The following is a 24,624-nucleotide window of genomic DNA, read 5'->3' on the forward strand; positions in this document are numbered from 1 at the left end:
TTAAGCCTTAAGGCTTGATTTACACATAATTTCTTTAAAACATGAGTCCTGGTCCTGTTATAGAACTACCATGGGGCTGATTAAAACAAAACAAAAATCTTCCTTGGCCAAGTGGGAATGCAAACAGACAGAGACTTTTTGTTATCCTCGCCTTTGGCAAGGATAAATAAGTAAACAAAAAAACAGGGAGACAGGTGTCTCTACCTCAGGCCGTTCCATGTGTCAATCTTGCCATGATCCATGTAGTTTTGCTCCCCAGTGTGAAAGACAAACTCTCCTTCGTGAGTTTCATTTTTCTATGGAATAGAGACACAGGGTTCAGTGTGACTGCTGTAGCACTGACTGACCCCTAAAACAAGGACATGGTGGTGAGCTACTGTAGCTGATCAGTCAGTGTCGTTCTGATCTTTTGACGATGCCAATTGGGGGTGTTGTGATGCTGTTTTGTGGGACAGATCTCTGATCGTACCAAGCAAACAACAACAACAACAACAACAACAACAACAACAATAAAACAGTGTATGCAATGGCAGTTTCTTTTCTCTATAGCGATATTCAGGAAAGTTCAGAGCTCTACAATGATACACAACTTTATTACGCCCCCTGGTGGTGTTTTTATGGTGTTTTATGTCTTCTCTGACTACTTTGAGTTTCTTCATGGAGGCTGAAACCTTGAGGGTGAAACGTGCCAATAGAAAAACAGCGCTTTAGTGACATAGTAAAAACATGCCCTCCCCCTCATTATCATAACACAGCAGGTGTGGGCATGAGGAGGAGGAGGGACTAGGACAGGTGGGTGGTGCTAAGGTGGTGGAGGAGGTGCTAAGGTGAGAACCAGGTATACTTAATGAGGAGGCGATTTAACACTTTCTGTACACTTTTTTGAAAAAAATCTTTCTCCTAGTATAACCATAATACTGATGATTATGTTTGGGGGGGGGGAATCACTGAAAATCACGGCACCCCGTCTTTAAGATCCGAAGAGTCACTTTAGCTCATGAATGTTACGTTAACTCTCAGAAATTAAATTAAAGGTCCTGGATTTTACAGTGTACTACCTTCACATCTCTTTAAATACAGGTCCTCACCTTCCACATGAGGCCAAAATGTTCCTCCATCTCAGGCTTCGTCTTGCTGAGTCTAGACATCAGAGGGTCCTCGTAGCCCCACAGCACCTCATGGACAGTGCGTGTCATGAAGATGTCAAGATATTTTCCATACAACCATAGCATGGGGGTGCGTCTAAATAGCGTAACGATACCACTCATCACAGACTGGGGGAGCGGAGGGGGAGAAGAGACAGAAGGGAGAGCAACAAAGTACAGTACTTAAAGGACGGCTTCACCCATTTTCAACCTGTCTTCATATAATAGGTCCTCACTAATGCTCGTTATAATATGATACAATTTTTTTCTACTCAGTCTGTGTCTTAGGGCGGATTCAGACTATGGTCCCGGGTGCGCACCCCGGACCACATGGCAGATGTTGTGGTAGTGTGAACGTAGCGAACCGTTCCCCGTAATGCATCACCGCACCGTACCCGAAACCACCTCCGGTGGTAGTCTCGGATCCGGATCATGCGTATTCGAGTACGGAACGATGCAATGTGAAGCCATCCGTACCAACGGGAGGAAGTGGACTGCTAATCATACTGTATATCATTTATATATTTTTATAATGACACTTTATTTTAGCTGGGTTATACCTTCTCATAGTTCTACTTGAATGTTGACACGAAATAATTATCCCGCTAGTGTTTGAGTAGCGCGAGCCGTGAAAAATAATAAACAAAAAACACATGTGTATCGAACGCGTATATAAGGATAAATATACAAAGGATTAGTCCGTGACGTCACTGCTAAAATACCAAGGATGCGTCCGTGACGCCAATATCATATTAACAGAGACAACGTTACATTTCGAGGTTTCAAAGACCAGTGCACACACTGCTTTGGTTGTGTATTGTTGATCTATTGTTAATGTTAATATAACTCAAGACAACGTCAGGAACACAGTCAAACTTTATTATTCACTCTAGAGTGACTTTTCTTCTGTGAATGACATTCTCTCTCCCAAAGCCCCATAGTCCACAGCGCCCCCATGAGGCACATATTTACCATTACTGTTAAATGAAATGGTCTCGAGTCTTGACCAGTGTGAATGCTGGCCAGCTGGGAGAAGCCAAGCGTACTCGGGAACGGTTTGATTCAAACGGACCGGGTGTTTTTTTAGCTGTTGTTTTATGTTGTTGTCTATGTTGTCTATATGTATGTCTGTGCTCTGTTGTTCGTCTTGTCTTGTCTGTACATGTATGTTCTTTGTATTTGCTTAACACATTGTTTTGGATCTATGCTGTTTATTGTGTCAGGGACGGTATTCTCTTAAACATTAAGAATCAAGATGGATAATACGAAAGGACTTAAAATAGTACATCTGAATATAAGGAGCCTCAAACACAAAATCGACTTACTTCGGCCGTGGGTTGAACAACACAAACCCAAAATAATTACACTATCAGAAACCTGGCTTAATTATAAAATATCTAATAACGAAATTAAACTAACCAACTATGTAATATACAGAGCTGACAGAGCTACGAGGTGTGGTGGTGTAGTGACATATGTTTCTGCAGATCTTGCTTCTGAATTAATTGTGCCTACAGTTGAACCTGTTCATTTCGAAAGCATTTTTGTGAAAGTAATTCTACATGAAAACAAGTATATAACAATTGGAAACATCTATAGACCTCCTTCATCACCTGTTGACTCTTTCAATTGTATAGTCTCCACTATTAACTCTATTAGTGATAAAAAACAAACTTGTACTTTTAGGTGATTTTAACCGAGATTGGTTGGACAAAGCCTCTAAGAATGCTAAAAACATTATTGGGAACTTGAACTTAACTCAGTTAATTAGTGAGCCCACTCGGGTCACACCCACATGCCAATCCCTGCTAGATTGGATTTTGGTCTCACATCCAAATCGTATTATTAAATCAGGTATCACGTCTGATTGCTTTAGAGATCATTGCATGGTATTCTGCATTTGGAAAATTAGATTACCCAAACTTCCCCCAAAATTAATCAAAATTAGGCAAGATAAGAAAATTAATGTTGATGAATTAATTAATGATTTAATTTCAGTTAATTGGGACCGATACCAAATCATCTCAAATGTTCACGATGCTTGGAGTTTCTTACATTCTGAACTCACTCGAATTATCGACAAGCATGCTCCCTTCAAAACCATTAAGGTAAAGGGTAACCACCTTCCATGGATCACATCTGAGCTAACAAGTACTTTCAGGCAGAGGGACAAGGCATGGGCCTTATACCGTAAGACAAAGGATCCTGCAAACTGGGAAAAATACAGACAGTTAAGAAATAAAAGTAAAATAATGACTAGGAATGCAAAATCAAAAAAAATAAAAACTATAACTAATTCATCTGATAAAAATGCTCACTGCAATCAATTAAAAGTTAATAACACCTTAATACATAATCCTCTTTTGGTAGCGCAAGCTTTTAACAATCACTTCTCTTCAGTCTGTACTCCCACAATGCACGATCCTTATGTTATCTTTAATAATGCACCACCTTGCCATAGCTCCTTCTCTTTCATGAAAATTTCACCTGTTGATGTTCTTAATGCCATTAATGATCTCAAAGTGTGTAGTGGCCCTGGCTTAGATGGTATAGAAAGCAAATTTCTTAAACTAGCTCCACACATCTTTATGTACCCTCTCTGTGATCTTTTTAATCTGTCTTTATCAACTCATGAAATACCATCGATCTGGAAGTGTTCACGAATCACTCCTCTGCACAAAGCGGGCAATGCACTTGATCCCAATAATTACAGACCAATCGCAATTATCTGTTCCATAGCAAAAATCTTTGAAAAACTAATTTACAACCAATTATCTAAATATCTCAGCAACAATAATATTTTATCACCTTTTCAATCTGGTTTTCGTTCCAATCATTCCACAACTACTGCTCTATTAAAATTAACAAACAATATCTTTTCTGCATCTGGTAATAATAATCTGACAGGTTCAATTTGTATCGATTTAACTAAAGCATTTGATCTGGTCGACCACTACCTTCTATTAGACAAGCTGTACTCTATTGGTCTCTCACGCAATGCCATACTTTGGTTCAATTCCTATCTTCACAACAGAAAACAGTGTGTTGTTATACAGGACAATAAATCTGGTTTAGCAGTGCAGGAACGAGGTGTACCGCAAGGTTCAACCTTAGGCCCACTCTTGTTCTCTATTTTTATCAATGATCTCCCCTCAATTTTTTTGGGTTGTAATGTGCAACTCTATGCAGACGACACAGTAATATATACATCACAAACCACCCTATCACAAATTCAGTCAACATTACAATCAAATTTCAATCATCTAGAATTGTGTCTCTCGGCAAATAAATTACTCATCAACAAAACAAAAACAAACACTATGCTTTTTGGAACTAAACAGAATCTTATATCTAAAACCATAAATCAATCATATAATATCACTTGTCTTGACGGTACGCAACTGCATAGAGTTGATCACATCAAATATCTGGGGCTATGGCTGGATTCTGAACTTACATTCAAATGTCACATTGACAACATTGTTAGGAAAATACACTTTAGTACTGGTGTTCTCTACCGTAACAGAAAATGTTTTACACTTACAGTTAGAAAAAAACTTGCTCTTCAACTCATACTTCCTATTATGGATTATGCTGATGTAGTCTATCAGACTGCATCTAAAAATAACCTTCTTCCACTTAATACAATATACAACCGTTTATGTAGATTTGTTCTTGGCTGTCCTTATATGACTCATCATTGCACCATGTATGAAAACCTTAACTTGCTATCTCCCACAGTAAGACGACAGCAGCACTGGTTACAGTTCATTTTTAAATGTATCTACTTTAATTACCCACAGTATCTCAAACAGTATATGAATCATTTTACTTCTAGACACCAATTGAGACATTGTGCACAAGTTTACTTTGATGTTCCAAGTGCATTTAATTCGGTTTCCAAAAAATCCTTTAGGTTTAAAGCTCCTTCTGACTGGAACAACCTACCTGTTCATATTTGGTCAATATCATCTCCTCAATTGTTTAAAACGGCGCTGTCCTCTCACCTGGAGACTACCTGCTCATGTTTTCACTAATTATCAGTAACAGATCTATGACACAATAATTCATGTACTGTATGTGCTTTGTGTATTGTTGTTATGTTATTGTTGTATGTTTTGTCTTGTTTTCCCCCCTTGATTGTTGTTATTGTCCTGTTTATTTATGTTTTGTTTTGTTCTGTTTCTTAAATGTACTATTATGTAACTGCGGAGCCCCTTGAAAACGAGATGGTTCATCTCAAAGGGTTATTCCGAATAAAGAATTTCAATATATAAACGGACCCAGTCTGAATCCGCCCTTAGAGGAGGGCTGTGGACAGTTTAGAAACCTGTCTACCAGTGACATCATCGATGGGGAATCCAAGCTAATAGAAACTGCAGGCTTTCTATTCCTGGAAAGTTGCAATGCAATAATAGAAGCCATTGTTCTCGCGTTAATAAAAACTGTCCTATACAGTTTCTGAACTGTCCACAGCCCTCCTCTGAGACACAGACCGAGTAGAAAAAAAATCTACTATTTTATCATGAGTATTAGTGAGGACCTATTATATGAAGAAAGGTTGAAAATGGATGTATTTACAATTTTCAATACTTTTACTTCTACTCCATTACATCTCAGAGGCAAATATTATACTTTTACTCCACTATAATTATTTGACAACTTTAATATATTGTACTTTTACTCGACTATAATTATTTGACAACTAAAGTATACAGTTACTTGGAAGATTTTTAATGTTATTACAAAACGAATATTATTACCAAATTATTACAAGCTCACAACACATCACCTTGTAACGTGTTGTGAGCTTGTAGATCTGCTATTTTCAAAGGATTATTTTATACATATTGAACTTGTGAAATGGGACATTCTGCATAATGAGTGCTTTTAATCTTGGTACTTTAAGTATATTTTGCCAATCCTTTTGTACTCAAGTAAATTGTGAATACCGGACTTTTACTTGTAACAGAGTATTTCCACATTGTGGTATTGATACTTTTACTGTCAAGGAGAGAAGGCAGCTGAAGAAGCAATGGAGGAAGGCCACAGAGGAGGAGAAGGAAGGAATAAACGTGCTGCAGGAAGAGATTCAGAGCAGGCTTGCAACACTGAGGAGGGCTGAAAACCTCCTGAAGAAGCGCAGAAGGAAGGAGCATACAAGAACACGCTTCTACAAAGATCCTTTCAAATTTGTGAAGAGTCTCTTCACAAAAGAGAAGAGCGGAAGTCTCTCAGTGTCAAAGGCCACTCTGGAAGAACATCTGAAAAAGTCCTGCACAGATGACCGACACCAGGAAGAGGTTTCACTCCCATCTGACATGCCACCAGTTAATCCACCAGAGCACGAACTAGATATTAGTCCACCCAGATGGAGCGAAGTAGACAAAACCGTGCACAGAGCAAGGGCCGCATCAGCTCCAGGTCCCAACGGAGTTCCATACAGGCTCTACAAAAATGCACCGGATGTCCTGCGATTCCTCTGGAAGCTGATGAAAGTCGTGTGGCAGAAGAAGGAGATACCAACATCCTGGCGGAGAGCCGGAGGGATCCTGATCCCCAAGGAAAAGGACTCCTCAGAAATCGGCCAGTTCCGCCAGATCAGCCTTCTAAATGTCGAGGGAAAAATCTTCTTCAGTGTGGTCGCGCACAGACTGGCAGGATACCTACAGAGAAACAACCTGATTGACACGTCAATCCAGAAAGCAGGTATCTCAGGCTTCTCAGGGTGTGTGGAACACGCCAGTGTGATCTGGCATCAGATCCAGGTCGCCAAGAGGGAGAAAACAGACCTCCACGTGGTGTTCCTGGATCTCGCCAACGCTTTTGGCTCAGTTCCTCACAACCTCCTGTGGACAGCCTTCAACTACTTCAGGGTTCCACCAGCTCTCACATCACTTGTCAAGGCCTACTTCCAGGATGTCCAGCTCTGTGTGACAACAACAGAGTTTACTACATCATGGCAGCATCTGGAAGTGGGAATCATGGCCGGCTGCACCATCTCCCCACTAGCCTTCACCCTGGCCATGGAGGTCATCATCAGGGCCTCTCGATGGGTGGTTGGAGGACAGCGAATAAAACCTGGGCTGAGGCTGCCGCCAATTAGAGCCTACATGGACGACCTCACAACACTCACCATGACCAAGGCTTGCACTGTACGGCTACTGGGAAAGCTCCAGGAAAACATTGAGCTGGCTCGCATGAAGATCAAGCCGTCCAAGTCCAGAAGCATCTCCATTGTCAAGGGGAAGCTGGTAGACCACCGCTTCCACATTGGCGAGGAACCCATTCCAACGGTCACCGAGAAGCCTGTGAAAAGCCTAGGTCGCTGGTATGACGCCTCCCTCAAAGACAAAGAGCAAGTAGAGCAGCTCAGGAAGGAGGTAGCCAACGGCCTGGAAAACATCGATAAAACCCTGCTTCCTGGCAAGCTGAAACTCTGGTGCATGCAGTACGGACTACTTCCTCGTCTCCTGTGGCCACTAACACTCTATGAAGTCCCGCTCTCAAAGGTGGAAAAGCTGGAGAGACTGGTCAACTCATATGTAAGGAAGTGGCTCGGCCTTCCCAGGTGCCTCAGCAGCATTGGGCTCTACGGAAAAGGGATGTTACACCTACCCATTTCCAGTCTGGCAGAGGAGTACAAGTGCGCCAAAGTGAGACTGGAGATGATGCTCCTGGATTCGAACGATCCATTTGTAGCCCAAGCTGCCCCCATCCTGGCCACTGGAAGGAAGTGGACCCCATTGGTTGCAACTGAGCAGGCAAAGGCAGCACTCAGACACAGGGACATCGTGGGCCGAGTACAAGAGGGGAGGAGTGGTCTCGGCCTTGGGGCCAGTACACCGGCCTGGAGCAAGGCCAACCCATCTCAGAGACGCAAGCTGGTGGTCCAGGAGGTACGTCAGGAAGAGGAAGCAGGAAGGCGCGCAAAGGCTGTTGCGCAGGCAAAGCAAGGGCAGTGGATGGCATGGGAAGGAGTGGAGAAGAGGAAGATCTCCTGGAAAGATCTGTGGGAGATGGAGGCATTCAGGGCGAGCTTCACCATCAGGGCTGCCTACGACGTCTTACCTTCTCCTGCCAACCTAAGCCAGTGGTATGGCGAAGACCCCACGTGCCCTCTATGTCCAAGTCCAGCAACACTGAAGCACATCTTAGTGGGATGCAAGACCAGCCTCACCCAAGGTCGTTACACCTGGCGGCACAACCAGGTGCTAAAGTGTCTTGCAGCAGTGCTGGAAAGTCGCCGGACAAGCGTGAACTCCCTTCCTCCCCCGTCATCCCGTTGGCAGCCAACACCATTTGTTCGGGAGGGCAAGGGTAAAGCAAGCAGCACCACCGCAAAACCAGACACTGGGCAGCTTGGCAGAGCACGGGACTGGAAGATGCTGGCAGACCTGGACACAAAACTCTGCTTCCCAGCTGAGATCGCATCCACCAACCTGCGACCAGACCTGGTTCTGTGGTCAGCCTCGCTCAAGCTCGTTTTCATCATCGAACTCACTGTGCCCTGGGAGGGTGCAGTGGAGGAGGCCTACGAGCGGAAGATGCTGAGGTACGCCGATCTCGCAGCAGATGCTCAACAACAAGGCTGGAAAGCGAAGGTCTGCCCAGTGGAAGTAGGTTGCAGAGGGTTCGTAGCTACCTCAACATCTAGGCTACTCAGGGAGATGGGAGTACGAGGGAAGGCCCACCGGCAGGCGGTCAAGGACCTCTCCAGGGCTGCTGAAAAGGGGAGTCAGTGGCTGTGGATAAGGAAAAAGGACCCCACATGGGCCTTCAGATGAGTCGGTGACATCTAGTAGGGAGTGAACCTGGGACGCTGGGATTCACTGCTAAACCCTCTGGAGGTGTCGTGGGCTTGAAAGCGAAACATCCAAGAAGGAGGGCCTGCCCACCTGATGACCCAAACGGTGTCACCGCTCATCTGAAAACCCACAGTGTCTCATCGGTGCTTCGATTACCAACATCAATCCTACACAACAGGTATGCGGTCAGGCGCAAGCTTGGCTCAGGGAGGAGGACGCCCCTGCCATGCAGAGTCCACTGCACTTTGGATTATAACATCATTCCTGTGTTTCATGAAACTAAGTAAAAAAGTGTGAGTACTTCTTCCATCACTGTGTTTATTTTTTTTATTTTTGAGTGGTGCCAACCACTCCTATATCTGACTTTGACTGTATGTCCGGGTGTATGTATGTCCAATAAACAAACATTGATGACAACATCAATACGGGGCTCATCAAAGGCACCACTCTCTTCACACAGGGTGTGATTTTTTTTATTTAGAGTAGCCAATTATTTTGTACCCCTTTTTCTCCTCAATTAAGTTGTTATTATGCCAATCAATTCCTCCCCACACACATTTCTGTGTTGTCACTGCTGTCGTATCCTACTGAGTCACCTGCCAGTGAGGAGCCCCCACCAGGAGGACGTATAGAGCCACTCTACCCCTGAGCCACTGCCGCCCCCAATTGTGTTCGTGTAGACTCTCGACAAAACGGATGCGCCGCGGTTAATTCAAACCCACAACCTCCGTGGTGGGGGGCAGTGACCACCCGAGCGCCCTCACTGTGTGTTTCTTACCTAAACGTAGCCCGCTGGTTGCTGCTGCTGACAGTGAGCACCCCTGGTCATAACGTGATGTATAAATCCCAGTTTTCTTTAAATGTATGTGTAATCCTTCTTCTTTAGCCGTTGCTAACGCTAATCATCATTTTCTGTCGCAAACCCGATGGCCAAAACGCAAAACCTCCTATCTGAAAAATGTTCATTGTTGGGAAAATGAAAAAGAAAACTACAAAATGTTGTATTTTTTTTGCACAATGCTATTTTTTTATGAAACCCATCACATAATACACCATTTCTGGATGTCTGGACTATATTACATTATTATATGTTAATTATACTGATTTCATATTGCAAATGCAGATAGGAGGTTTTCCCCCACTTTTCCTGGATAATTCTGCAGATAGGAGCTTTTGCATTCAATGTAAAGTGATTGCTTAACTACATAATGACACATAGTAATGGCTGCAAATACATACATTTACAGCTGCAAACAGTTGCATCAGTGGTGTGGTCTAGTTTTTTTTTGGTTGAGGTATACGATAATCATTCCCTGCACGAAATGCGCGTGGTTGTGGGTATACGCTAGTGCGTTTTCAATGGATGAAATGCTTAGTAGACTGTATACACCTTCTTCCAAAAGAATCTGCACTATATACAGCGTAACACGGTAGAACACACCACTGAGTTGCATTGAATGCTTTTTTATTTTATTCAAAAACAAAACAAAGTTTGCAGGGCAATGCTCACAACAAGAATCTAAATGAAACTATGAAAGTGCTTACAAATAAAATGTACAAAAAGGACAACAGGAATACAATTAGGTGGACTAGAAAACAACTGGCCCAGGCACCCCTCGACATAATCCCCCCTATACCCTCTACCCCAAACTCCACCACCTGAAATACCCCCCCACAACCCCCATTCCCCCCAACCAGCACACCACACCCCCCAAACCCTCATGCCCTCCAACTCCCCTAACTCATACAACTGGATCACCAACCTTGTGTCCAGTGTGGATAGTGGAATAGTATGTAAGATCATTGAATGTCTTAAAGAGCCTATAAACAAGGAGGAAAGACAGATGCCTTGACCCTAGAATCACCAAAGCCAGGGAGGAGATGAGAGCAGCACACAGGGGCTTTGTCGCTGACCAAAAAGGAGAGGGTCTGAGGGAGGAATATAAGCGGAGGAAGGAGGAGCTATGCCAAGTGTATGCAACTCGAACAACAGGAGCTGATCCAAAAGATCAGGGACATTAAAGAGGTGCATGTTAAACAGAAGCATGGCAAGAGCTGGAAGCTCATCAATGACATTTCTGGCAGAAGCTCTTCTCAGACTTCCAAGATCTGGGGAGAAAGCGCAGAGGAACGAGTTGAAACATGGTACCAGCAGAAGAAGAGGATGATCCGATGCTCCTGTCTTCCATGACCTTCCCATACCAGATCATGGATCATTTACCATGGATGAGTACCAGAGGGCCAAGGCTACTATCAAGTGAGGCAAGAGCTGCGAGGAGGATGGAGTGACAGCAGAGGTTCTGATGTATGTGCCCATAGACAAGGTGGTGTTGGATTTCATCAAGCACACACGTCTAGTGAGGTGCCGAAGCTGTGGAGCAAAATGATTATCGATCCAGTACCAAAGTCAGGCGACCTCACCAAGACGGACACCTCAAAGGCATTAACCTGAGCTCACAAGTCGCCAAGGCGGCTAACAGGATGATCCTCAACCGTCTTAGACCCATCTTAGACCCTGTACTGAGAAACTCGCAGAACGGCTTCCGCCCAGAGCGAACAGCAGACGGGCAGATACTGGTGCTGAGGAGGATACTGGAAGGAGTAAGGGAGAGGAATCTTTCAGTTGTGATCACCTTCATGACTTCCAAAAGGCTTTTGGCACCATCCACCGGGGGAAACTGATGAACATTCTCCGGGCCTACGGAGTTCCTGAGAAGATGGTTCAGATGATGGAGACACGCTACTTGAGGCAGTCCAGGCAGTGCCTCAGTCCAGGACTTGAGGCAGTCCTTCAAATAACCTTGGCCTGGACTGCTTCAATGGATTAGGACCTGAAGGTCCGGGGGGCACTTGACTGGAATGCCTTGCATGGGATGAGGAGAGTGTGGAAATCAGACATGGGAGAAGACCGCAAGAGGCGGCTGTTCATATAGCTACAGTTGAGTCAGTACTGCTGTATGGGGCTGAGACATGGACCATCACAGCACAACAGGAAAGGGCCTTGGATGGAGTCTACACAAGAATGCTATGAATGGCACTAGGAGTCACATGGACGGACCAAATCAGAAATGTGGTCCTCTACGGGAACCCAGCATGTGTCACAGACAAAGTCAGAGAGAGAAGGATGAGGCAGGGCACTGCGTCAGGCACCCATACTGTAACTAGTGGCAAGCAAACTGACACTATGGGAGCCAACCCAGGGCAAAGCCAGGAAAGACAGGAAGTGCACCACCTACGTAGATGCACTTCGGCATAACAGCTTAGCCAACAACACTGTAGAGCTCAAGACCCTGATGCTAGATAGGAGAGTGTGGAGGGCAGCTTTTCAGGAGTCCCAAGTTGGTATTGGCTAGACCACACTCGCATCGCAAAGACCCTATTCTATATGATCCGGCCTAACTGACTCATGCCCCCCTCCAGAGTTGGTGTTGGCTAGAGTCTAGCCAACACCAACTCTGGACTCCTGAAGTGGATGTGGGCTGGCAGTTGGGGGGTGGGGTTTGTGGGAGTGGGGGAGTATTGCAGGTGGTGGAGTTGGGGGAGAGGGTACGGGGGGATTACGTTGAGGGGGGCATGAGTCAGTTAGGCCGGATCATATAGAATAGGGACTTGGGACTCCTGAAAAGCTGCCCTCCACACTCTCCTATCTAGCATCAGGGTCTTGAGCTCTACAGTGTTGTTGGCTAAGCTGTTACGCCGAAGTGCATCTACGTAGGTGGTGCACTTCTCCTCCACACTCTCCCCACTCCCACAACCCCCATTCCCCCCAACCAGCACACCACACCCCCCAAACCCTCATGCCCTCCAACTCCCCTAACTCATACAACTGGATCACCAACCTTGTGTCCAGTGTGGATAGTGGGATAGTATGTAAGATCATTGAATGTCTTAAAGAGCCTATAAACAAGGAGGAAAGACAGATGCCTTGACCCTAGGATCACCAAAGCCAGGGAGGAGATGAGAGCAGCACACAGGGGCTTTGTCACTGACCAAAAAGGAGAGGGTCTGAGGGAGGAATATAAGCGGAGGAAGGAGGAGCTATAACAAGTGTATGCAACTCGAACAACAGGAGCGGATCCAAAAGATCAGGGACATTAAAGAGGTGCATGTTAAACAGAAGCATGGCAAGAGCTGGAAGCTTATCAATGACATTTCTGGCAGAAGCTCTTCTCAGACTTCCAAGATCTGGGGAGAAAGCGCAGAGGAACGAGTTGAAACACGGTACCAGCGGAAGAAGAGGATGATCCGATGCTCCTGTCTTCCATGACCTTCCCATATCTGTCATCTGTGCTTCATCCAGCACAGATGAAGAGGATAGGGTCTTTGCGATGCGAGAGTGTGGTCTAGCCGTTAGACCACACTCTCGCATCGCAAAGACCCTATCCTATATGATCCAGCCTAACTTGCCTATGCCCCCCTCAACAAAATCCCCCCCATACCTTCTACCCCCCAACTCCACCACCTGCAATACTCCCCCACTCCCACAAACCCCATACCCCCCAACTGCCATCCCACACCTCTCAACCCCCATAACTCAAAACCCCATCCCACCCCATACCCTCGTACCCCCAAATCCCATCCAATCCATTACCCCCACTCCCAGAACCCCCGGTCCCCATGCCCCCAACCAACACACCACAACCCCCAAACTCCACCCACTCAAGCCCTCATGCACCCCCCACCCCATAACCCCCCAACCGCCACCCCACACCTCCCACACCCCATAACTCCAAACCCCATCCCACCCTCATACCCCCCAACCAACACAACACAATATTCTCACAGGGTTGTTGGCTGCCACGGTGTTCACGTGTGATTTTGATCTGCATTTAATAAAAAATCACAACATGGATGTTCACATCTAAGCAGCAATGACAACCTCTAACCACAAGTTCAAAATGTTCAACGCCAAAACCTCCTATCTATACCTGAAAATGACCTCCTATCTACATAGATGCACATAGGAGGTTTTTACCTAGAAACAGTTAGGCTTACAAATTAATAAATAATGTTTTTTTATGCTCATTTTGAGATCAAGACATTCTACAGTACTGTAACAAGTATTACCATTCACATGTTTGATCAACTCACACTCTTGGTGTGATAAAAGTTTCACCTAACTAATCATTAGCAATCAACAAGGCAATGCAATTAACTTGACAGTTACTAACAAATACTTAAATAGTAAGGGTGAAAGACACTTTTTTATTTTGAAAATAATTGATTACTACAAACTGAAAGACATTTAGATGGTCTACATAACACAGAATTCCAAAGTTTCAGCTCTGTCTGCTGCTCAACTATTTCTGGTGCAGATAAGAGGTTTTGCGCTTCAACATTTTAGCACTAATTGGCAATGAACAAGATAGGAGGTTTTAGTCAAATGACTTTTCTGACACAAATGAGGGGCGGGACTATCTTGCAGACAGACTGAGCATGTGCAGCATAGCCTATAGTCCTCATCCACAGTGAAATCTGAAAATCATGAAATTTGCACTTAGGAGGTTTTGCGTTTTGGCCATCGCATTGTTTCTTGTTATGGGGCCAGGCTTCCAGCATGGACCCATATTGTTATTGGCATTATTCCATTTCTTCTTCTTCTTCTGCCGTTTTTGCCAGTTCTGGCTGAACCGTGCAGTCGCTTTTTATGAAACTCGGCCATATGATAGATGGTCATGAAAAACGATCAAAACATAAATCTCACAATCTTTCGTCAAAAGGTGGCGCTATAGCACTCAGTTGAAAATGACAACTTTGAACAGGTACAACTCATGCCCTGTTTCACCTACAGCCATGAAACTTCGATGCACACATGCGTCTCCTCATGCTGAACAACTTTCACACTCTGACTTTTGACCTCTGACCTTTAGATCTCCCACCATTTTGAATTATATGAAAAACAGTTAAAACCTATCTCCTCCTGGGATTTTTGAGTAATCTGCACGAAACTTTTTACACATGAACTTTGGACCTATACCAAAAAACGTTTGCAAAATATCTTCCATAAGTGAAAAAATTAAGCTTTAATGAGCCAATGAATATTGCAGTTTTATGACAATTATTCATCTGCCCCTAACACATACATGCAGACTTACCATTCTTTGAAACTTTGCAGAAATGTAAAGGGCCATTCCAAATATCACTGAAACCAATCTTACTCCAATTGGTCAAACGGGGGCGCTATAGCAATTTTTTGAAAATTGAAACTTTAAACAGGCAAAAGTCATGCCTCGTTTGGCCGACAGCCATTAGACCTGCTTACACATGTGCCTTGACTAATGAGGAACACATCTATCACGTTGACCAGTAAGCACCGCCCTTAGATTGTCCGCAATCTTGAGCAGTTTGAAAAACACTTAAACCCAGGATTTTTCAGCTATTTGCGTGAAACTGTATGATCTGTGTGATCTCCTTTTTCACAGGCTCTTGTCTGTTGGTGGCTTCTCGCTTAAATGTGTGCCCCACAACCTGAAGGTCACCAGTTCAAGCCTCACTTGGTGCAGACTTCATCTAAGTTGCATTTCACACAACATGACTATCAATGAATACATCTGCAATTGTTAAAGATAACATGAAATACTTAATTGAGTGTTTTTTACATACAGCTGATCTACAATCTCACAACTTTTCAGATAGCAATGAGAGTATGTTTTTTCAATGTATAACATACTTCATTGTGAAAATAGCCGATGTACAATCTGACAACTTTTAATGGTTTGTGAGCTTGTAGATCGGCTACTTTCACTAGTTTTGCTTCTGAGGAGATGTACAATTTCTTAATTGGTAAATGGTTTGTGAACGAGTGATCTTAGTGTTAGTGAAACAGGGGCTTGGGTCATGACAGAAGGCAAGAGTTTGTGATCCTCAACAGACAACAACAGCCTGGACAAAGCTATAGCACTATAGGTAGTGTTGCAGCTACCTAAGAGTGCCTCACGACCACAAGGTTGCTGGTTCAAGCCTCACTTGATGCACACTCATTTAAGTTGAATTGCAAAAAACATGACTCAATCTATTCCGTTTCCATGGCTCTCTCTCTCTCTCTCTTCAATCTATTCCGTTTCCATGTCTTTCTCTTCAATCTATTCCGTTTCCATGTCTCTCTCTCTGTCTCTTCGATCTATTCCGTTTCTATCTTCAATCTATTCCGTTTCTCTCTCTCTCTCTCTCTCTCTCTCTCTCTCTCTCTCTCTCTCTCTCTCTCTCTCTCTCTCTCTCTCTCTCTCTCTCTCTCTCTCTCTCTCTCTCTCTCTCTCTCTCTCTCTCTCTCTCTCTCTCTCTCTCTCTCTCTCTCTCTCTCTCTCTCTCTCTCTCTCTCTCTCTCTCAGAGGCTCTGGTTGCCCCAGGTACGATTCCAGGCGAGGTCAGCAAATGTGTCGATGACATGAAATTTGTCCCTGAGCAACACTCTTAACCCCTAATTGCTCACAGGCCCTCATTGGAAACAAGACCGCAAGGACTTTCATGAACTGACCTGTTAAAGGAATTATCATTTCTCTTTCTCTCTCCTGGCCCCATATTATCGCTGCTTGCAGCTATATTTTATCATTATAATCGGCTTTGGATTTTCCATTGTGCTTTGTAGAGCATACCGGTGACAACACGCTATGACAACTCGATTGTTTTACCATTTTGAACGATTAACTAAAAGGCTTACCCGGAGACCTCTAGTATGAAGTAATGTTTTTTTTTCTTCTTCTTTTCTTTCTTTTTTTCTGGTATTAAAAAGGTCTTAAAAGGCCTTCAATTGTCATCTGGGGACCCCCCCACCAAAATCAAGTCAGGACGCCCCTGGGGGTCAGCTCACAGAAACATGCACTATAAATACACTGCATTAACAAACATCTTACCACGGCGGGAATGTTGACAGTGGTGATGACGTCAACCTCGGGGTCGCCGCATGACTTCTCAGGGACAAAGACAAACCTTTTGTGGTTCAGAGTAAAAACCTTGGTGCCGTTCTCCAGGAATGTCACGTTCTCCCTCTGCGTGTATTCCCTGAGGTACAGTGGTGGAAAAAGTACTCACATTTTTTACTTAACCTGTTAACAATCCGTGGGCCCGCCGGCAGGCCCGCGGACATTTTTGCATTTTTCAGACAAACAAACAAGTGTACATAAGTGTGTGTGTCACCTACCTAGGCAAACCATATACCATTTTAACGGTATACAGGTCTTGCGATTTAAATGATGCAATTCCAAGATAGCATCAAAACTGACGATACAATCAACGCCGAAGTCCGACATACACAAACAAACAAAGATTCACAAAGCTGCAGCGTCTTGTTGAAAGTTGAATTCTACTCCACCAATATGAAATATTTCCACAAAAATGATGTTCTTACTTCAAAGAATAGTGATTAAGTGATATATAAAGTCCAAACCATTTTTGTCCTTCAAGAACCCCACAGAAACCCCTATAGGGCATAGCAGTGGCGGCCATTTCTTTTCACAGAATCAAATGTTTTATGGTCGTGGGCTCGGTAAGGCTTCATACTGTGGCCACATTGTGTTTTCCAGCTCATATCATATTTCCAGCTCATATATGATAATAGTACTGAAACCAGTATCGGAAAAGCTGCTGATACTGTCTGATTATGTAATTTAAAGTAAACAATTATTTTGTATTTCAAATGCTTCAGTGGATGTTGGTAATACTGTTTTATACTCTTACTGTACTATTTACATTATTATTTTACAAAAAATGATCTCGGAACATCTCTACCTGTAAGTGTAAGGCCCGATCTGTTTGACAGCCGCCTTCCCACCAGCTAAGAACACCTGGGGATTGGTCCAGTTGAAGAAGTAATACTCCAGGTTAACAGGAGGTGGCTTCTTCCATGCCTCAAACGCTTTGCTCTTCTCTGTCAGAGTTAATTCCTGTGAGAAAGATCAAAAACAATGTTCAGAGAAACACAACGTGATGAGATGAGATGTCCTGAAAATCTCTAGGGAATATAAAAGATATAACCACTTAAGCCCTATTTTCTATTTGGTCGTCCTAAGATGCTGAGCGGCGAAAATAGCATTTCTGCAAGCTCACATGCATATGCATATTTATTCTTTTATATCATGTTTTTTTTTAATGTATTTTCTTTTGTGTTTTGTGACAAAAAAAGACAAAAGACAATACAGAGCAAAAGAGATTTAGTGCCCGGCAGCAGCAATATCCAAAGTAATCGTCTACTCAAAAACAATTTCTGTGAACATGGCCCCTTATATTTTTTATATTAGTTACAATATAAATGTTACCAATGTTACATTATGGTGTACATCTTCTGTCTCCTTCTCGGCCCCTAACAGCTGCGTCTTCATCTGGGATGCTGACTCATCATCGATGGTTGACATCTAGGGAGAGAGAGGAGACATATCATCTACTGTTGCCTTTAAGGAGAATTCCGGACTAGTCTTTTTCTTACCTTTATATGATGTTTTTACATCCTAGGACGAGTGGTACAGTAGAACATTTTCATAACTCCATACCGAGTCCAGTTTTTTGGTGATGTCTGACGTTCATAATGACAGAAACCTCACCACAGTGTTTTTGTCCCAAATGGGCCACCGTAGTGTTTACAAGCGGACTTGGATGAAATCACGGGTGAAATCTCATCTTGCGAGACCAGAGGGGCCCATCTAACACAAACACTGTGGAGAGTTTTCTGTCAATATGAACGTCAGATATCACAACCAAAAAGAGCAATAAAAATACATGATTTAGCGCACGGACCATCCGCTCACGTTTTTAGCTGCGGTGGACTCGGGATGGAGTTATGAAAATGTTCTACTGTACCACTCGTCCTATGATATAATAACATCATATAAAGGTAAGAAAAAGGCTAGTCCGGAATTCTACTTTAAGGCTAATTTATATTTTGGTTCAAGAGTAGGCAAGGCTATTTAACCTATACTTTGTTTGATGGGAAAGCATTGATTAGTAGGGTCATCTGTGGCACTTCCGTGACCGTGGAGAGCAAAGGTCCGTTTCGCAATGGATTTGTCATCTAGGAGGGTTATTAAACAAATTTAGCCGGGGTGTATTTTTAAAAGGGGCGGGGAAAATTTGACATTAAAACTGGGAAAGCATCTGTGTCATTTTTTATTTTAGATATTCAAAAAAAGCAGATTTATAAGCTCATAGCACGGCATGAAGTGACAAACTATGAGCTTGTAGATCTGCAATTATTTTTTTTCGTGACAACCTGTGCAAATCTTTGAATATATGTTTTTTAAGCAAACATTTTTTACTCACATCTTTGCTTCTGGGAGTCACTAGAACAAAATATTTTGCATTTGAAGGTCAACAATAGGTCAGTTATATAAACACCAAATATGTATTCCTTGACCAAAATAAGCTCTGAAACCATGTAGTGTGCATCATTGTAGGTCAAACCATTTAAAAAGTTAATTTTCACAGCAGCCATTTTGGATTTTGGTCTCTCACAAATTTTCCCTGCCCCTTTTAAAAATACACCCCGGCTAAATTTGTTTAATAACCCTCCTAGATGACAAATCCATTGAGAAACGGACCTTTGCTCTCCACGGTCACGGAAGTGCTACAGATGCTACAGTGCTAGATGTCATTCAGTATTTGGGATCAGGTGTGTACAATTCCAATAGTATAAACTTTTTAAATGGCTTTCATACACTATATATTTTTTCAAATGAGATGCTCACGGCTCAATGTATAATTCTATTGAGAAATCCAAAGAAATGCACAGACCGGGCGCTACCGTATATTTTAAGAGATTATCATTATCTTCCTTAAAAATTACAAAGATAAATCTTTAATAATAAGCAGGGGTGCACATAACTTTTTAGGTCTAGTACTCAGAAGAGCACCTGGAGATGTGACTTGGTGCGCACCAAACGAGTCGGTGTGAAGTCGCAACACTCGCTGCGAGGCAACACTCACACAATCACGTGCAGCATGCGTCCCCTCCCCCTGCGCCTAATGGCTGTATAGACAGGAGGGATTTCAGAAAAAAGGCCTTCTATAAGGAGGTTAGAGGCATTTGGGGGTAAAAGTTGGGAACAAGGCCATTTTACATAATTCAAGGGTGCTGAATCAGAAAAACACGGTTCCCAAGCAAAATTCTTAGTGCTTAACCTCCTAATTTGCATATCAAAATGGCTGCCGATTTTGAAGTATTTCTTAAATAACTCTATAACAAAGCAATCAAATCTGACAAATAAAGTGTATATATTTATATTCTGAGGGTCAGACAATGTGTGGAAGGTATTTATAATGTAATATATGTAAATAAATGTAAATAATGTAAATAAATATGCAAATTAGAGGCCACTATTACAGAAAACGGTTTCGTACTTAAAGTGATCCATCCGCATCCCCCTTATTTTATTTTATTTCTACTTATCTGTATTTTTACCATCCTTAAGACATCTAAAATACATATTTAGATCATGGAAAAATCCTGGTACATTTGGCCCCTGATGACCAAAAAATAAATTGCCCCCATGTATAACTCACCCCCAGAATGAGTTAGAGCCACAGAACTGGTACTGATAACTGAACACAAACTACTTTCAACACAACTATATAGAGTGGGATGGGGATGGCTATAGGTACACTTAGACGGCCAACAGGGACTAGCTGAAATGTATTAAGCCCCGCCCCTCTGTGTTCCTATTGGCTGGGCTTTAAACAGCCATAACTCCAATTCCCAGCATCGAAAACCTATGAAACTTCCTAGATGCGCTTAGACGGCCAACAGGGAAAGGCTGAAATTGTTTAAGCTATGTAGCCTAACTTTTCAGTTGATTGCCATACAGGCTTGTGTCCCCCCCCCCCACCTCCGATGGGCCCTGCCTAGTACAGCCTAGTCCAGCCTATTACTGCCTAGTCCTAGGACTAGGCTAGACCTGGGTGTACTAGGCTTTACTGTACTAGACTCTGCTGGGCTCTAATAGTCTGTTTTCAGCTCTAACAGGCTTTGCTAGGCTGTACTTGGCTTTATTAGGCTATAGAAAGCAGTACTTTACTTTGGCCTACAAATGTTCATGCAAAACTATTGGTGGTGCACACACAAACTATTGCCCGTGTACACAGTGGTTAATCCCAATGGTCTGAGTATCTACAGGGCTGACAAGGGACTAGCACAGCCTAGTTCAACCTAATAGAGACTAGTACAACCTAGTCTTAACTAGTCCAGTCTGTTCCATGCTAGTATAGCCTATATCGCCGTCCCCTAGTCTGTTCCATCAAAAGGCTGGACTAGGCTAGACCTGGGTGTACTAGGCTTTGATGTTGTAGTCTCTACTGGTCTCTAATAGACTGTTTTAAATTCCAGTAGGCTGTGCTGGTCTGTACAATGCTATATTAGGCTGTACAAGGCAGATCTGTACTATGGTCTACAAAGGTTCATGCAAAACTATTGATCGTGCACACACAAGCTATTGCCCGTGTTCACAGTGGTTAGTCCCAATGGTCTGAGTATCTACAGGGCTGACAAGAGCCTAGCACAGCCTAATAGAGCCTAGTATAGTCTAGTACAGCCTAGTACAGCGTAATCTATCCTAGTCCAGCCTTATCAGTCCTAGCATAGCCTTGTACCCCCTCCCCTATTCTGTTCTCCCAAAAGGCTGGACTAGTCATGGGTGTACTAGGTTGTACTATACTAGACTCTACTGGTCTATAATAGGCTGTTTTATGCTCTAGTAGGCTGTGCTAGGCTGTACTAGGCTCTATTATGCTGTGCAAGGCAGATCTGTACTATGGTCTACAAAGGTTCATGCAAAACTATTGCTCGTGCACACACAAGCTATTGCCCGTGTACACAGTGGTTAGTCCCTATGGGTTGAGGATCTACAGGGCTGACAAGAGCATAGTACAGCCTAATATAGCCCATTAGTACAGCCTAGTACAGCCTAGTACAGTCTCATCTATCCTAGTCCAGCCTTATCAGTCCTAGCATAGCCTGGTACCCCCTCCCCTATTATGTTCTCCCACCAGGCTGGACTAGGCTAGACCTGGGTGTACTAGGTTTTACTGTACTAGTCTCTGCTGGGCTCTAATGGTCTGCTTTCAGCTCTAGCAGCCTTTGCTAGGCTTTACTGGCTCTATTAGGCTATAGAAGGCAGTACTTTACTTTGGCCTACAAATGTTCATGCAAAACTATTTCTTGTGCACACACAAGCTATTGCCCGTGTACACAGTGGTTAGTCCCTATGGGTTGAGGATCTACAGGGCGGACAAGAGCCTAGTACAGCCTAATAGAGCCTATTAGAGTCTAGTACAGCCTATTACAACCTAGTCTAGCCTAGTCCGGCCTGTTCCATGCTAGTATAGCCTATACCACCCTCCCCTAGTCTGTTCTCCCAAAAGGCTGGACTAGTCTTGGATGTACTAAGCTGTACAGTACTAGACTCTACTGGTCTCTAATAGGCTTTTTAGCGGCTCTAGCCGCTCTATACCTGACTTTGTCCGTGTGCGTCAACGTTCTGATTGGTCAGGTGCGTCAACAAAGTGATTGGTCAAGCTTCACGCGACACATGGCTATAAACACATTATAAACACATATCGATGACAAAATGTATCAAAGGCGCCGCTACCTTCACACAGGGTGTGATTTTTTAATCTCTAGTAGGCTTTGCTAGGCTGTACTAGGCTATATTAGGCTGTACAAGGCAGATCTGTACTATGGTCTACAAAGGTTCATGCAAAACTATTGCTCGTGCACACACAAGCTATGGCCTGTGTACACAGTGGTTAGTCCCTATGGTCTGAGTATCTACAGGGCTGACAAGGGACTAGTAAAGCCTAATAGAGAGTATTAGAGTCTAGTACAACCTAGTACAACCTACTCTAGCCTAGTCCAACCTGTTCCATGCTAGTATAGCCTATAGAAATGATTTCATGTGCATGCCATAAGCAATGCACAACACGTTGTTGCAAATGCCGGAAATCTGGGTTACGATGCACAGCCATGTGTGCATGTCAGCAACGGAGTGATGATCAACCTCCTTGTATGAATGTGGTCTAGTGTCTAGACTTTCGTTCAACAATGGCCAATACAGTATCTTTAGAGTACTAAACCGTTATCTGTTATGGGGGCCGCTATTTTGCATATTTCGGAGTAGGCTGATTATTATATTATATTATATTATCATATTATATTACTTACAAATTCTTTACTCACATTGTAGAAACTGTAGACACTTCATTTGTCAATTTTGCTTGCCTGGCCACAGAGTTATTGAAGATAAAGGTGCGAATTTGCCAATTTGGCAGCCATTCAGATATGCAGATTAGAAGGTCAAAAACTAAACATTTAGCATGGGGAAAAAGTATGTATTTTAGATGTCCTAAGGATGGCAAAAATACAGATAATTAGGAACAAAATAAGGGGGATGCACCTTTTGCACCGTTTGAGTACTACGGTACATCATTTTATGTAATGGTGGCCTCTAATTTGCATATTTATTTACATTTATTTACATTTATTACATTACAAATATCTTCCACACATTGTATGACCCTCAGAACATAAATATAAACACTTTATTTGTCAGATTTGCTTGCTTTGTTATAGAGTTCTTTAAGAAATACTTCAAAATCGGCAGCCATTTTGATATGCAAATTAGGAGGTTAAGCACTAAGAATTTTGCTTGGGAACCGTGTTTTTCTGATTCAGCACCCTTGAATTATGTAAAATGGCCTTGTTCCCGACTTTTACCCCCAAATGCCTCTAACAATCACATATTTCAGAAATCCCACCGGTCTAGTACATGGGGCCGACGCGTGCTTTAGCGTGATTGTGTCAGTGTGGCTTCAGGAAGTAAATACCTAGCCTCGATCTCCAGGCTTTTATTTTTTAGTTTTGCTAAAAAAAAAAGCATGGAAATTCCTGTCCCAGCTGTTGGTACGCAAAAGCGCCTCGCGTCGTCTGATGTGCCGCGCATTATTTATTTTGGGTGCACATGAGCACCGGCGCACCAGTTATGTGCACCCCTGATAATAAGATATATTTGGCTGTCATCGCGAGACTGCAGTTGTTGACCGCTGTAAATAGACACGCGATGACAGCTGCGTTTTTACCGTCTTAATGCGTTGTCATGTGGACAGAGAGATTTTTGTAAACGGGGCCGTGTAGACGCAGAGATTTTCAAAAACGAAAAATCTCCGTTTATGAAAATACCCCTGTACGCGTGGACGAAGCCTTAATTTTAGCGATATATTTTTCACTAAAATGGGTAACCGTTTAAACGTCTCATCCCTATACATGTTATCTCGGTGCACAACAAAAACATTACTAGTCTGTATTGATGGCTGATACATCGATTCAGTCTTTTATATCTGCCTACCTCACTGACGAACATGATGGGGAAAATGGTCTCATTGATGAAAACTTTTGTTTGGCTGTTGGGAGAGAGGCAGAGAAAGGTCAAAGGTCAGTGAGGATAGCAAGAGGCTCAACGTGAGGCTGCAACGGGGAGCGCGTGCAGCGACAGTGATGTGGGTCAGAGTTGAACTTACGGGAAGTATGGCAATCTTTTCAGGATGATATTGAGCTGAGTTCTCCTACGGGTACGGATGGGAACCCCTGTGGTCTGGAGACACACACAAAGAGCATACATTTAAAGCTTTTTTAAAGCCTTTATTGATAGTAGAGTAGGTGAAATGCCAGAAATGGGCAGAGAGATGGGGAGTGACAC

At 43.3% G+C, this 24,624-nt stretch overlaps 1 protein-coding gene across 1 annotated transcript in view; it reads right to left on the bottom strand.

The window, feature by feature from the left end:
* The window catches only part of LOC311057162 (sensory neuron membrane protein 2-like), a gene marked incomplete at both ends in the record, with an annotated part of 35,602 nt that overhangs the window by 4,960 nt on the left and 6,018 nt on the right, over positions 1–24,624 (bottom strand). The window contains 11 exons of the mRNA XM_084074113.1: positions 205–296; positions 1,089–1,274; positions 7,099–7,254; positions 8,217–8,298; positions 11,402–11,545; positions 13,222–13,274; positions 16,804–16,951; positions 17,678–17,832; positions 18,226–18,300; positions 24,274–24,328; positions 24,446–24,519. Coding sequence (XP_083930239.1) covers positions 205–296; positions 1,089–1,274; positions 7,099–7,254; positions 8,217–8,298; positions 11,402–11,545; positions 13,222–13,274; positions 16,804–16,951; positions 17,678–17,832; positions 18,226–18,300; positions 24,274–24,328; positions 24,446–24,519 — 1,220 coding nt within the window. The remainder of the gene's footprint in view (positions 1–204; positions 297–1,088; positions 1,275–7,098; positions 7,255–8,216; positions 8,299–11,401; positions 11,546–13,221; positions 13,275–16,803; positions 16,952–17,677; positions 17,833–18,225; positions 18,301–24,273; positions 24,329–24,445; positions 24,520–24,624) is intronic.

Source organism: Gymnoscopelus microlampas (genome assembly GCF_963454915.1).
Source record: "Gymnoscopelus microlampas genome assembly, chromosome: 12".
Classification (NCBI taxonomy): domain Eukaryota; kingdom Metazoa; phylum Chordata; class Actinopteri; order Myctophiformes; family Myctophidae; genus Gymnoscopelus; species Gymnoscopelus microlampas.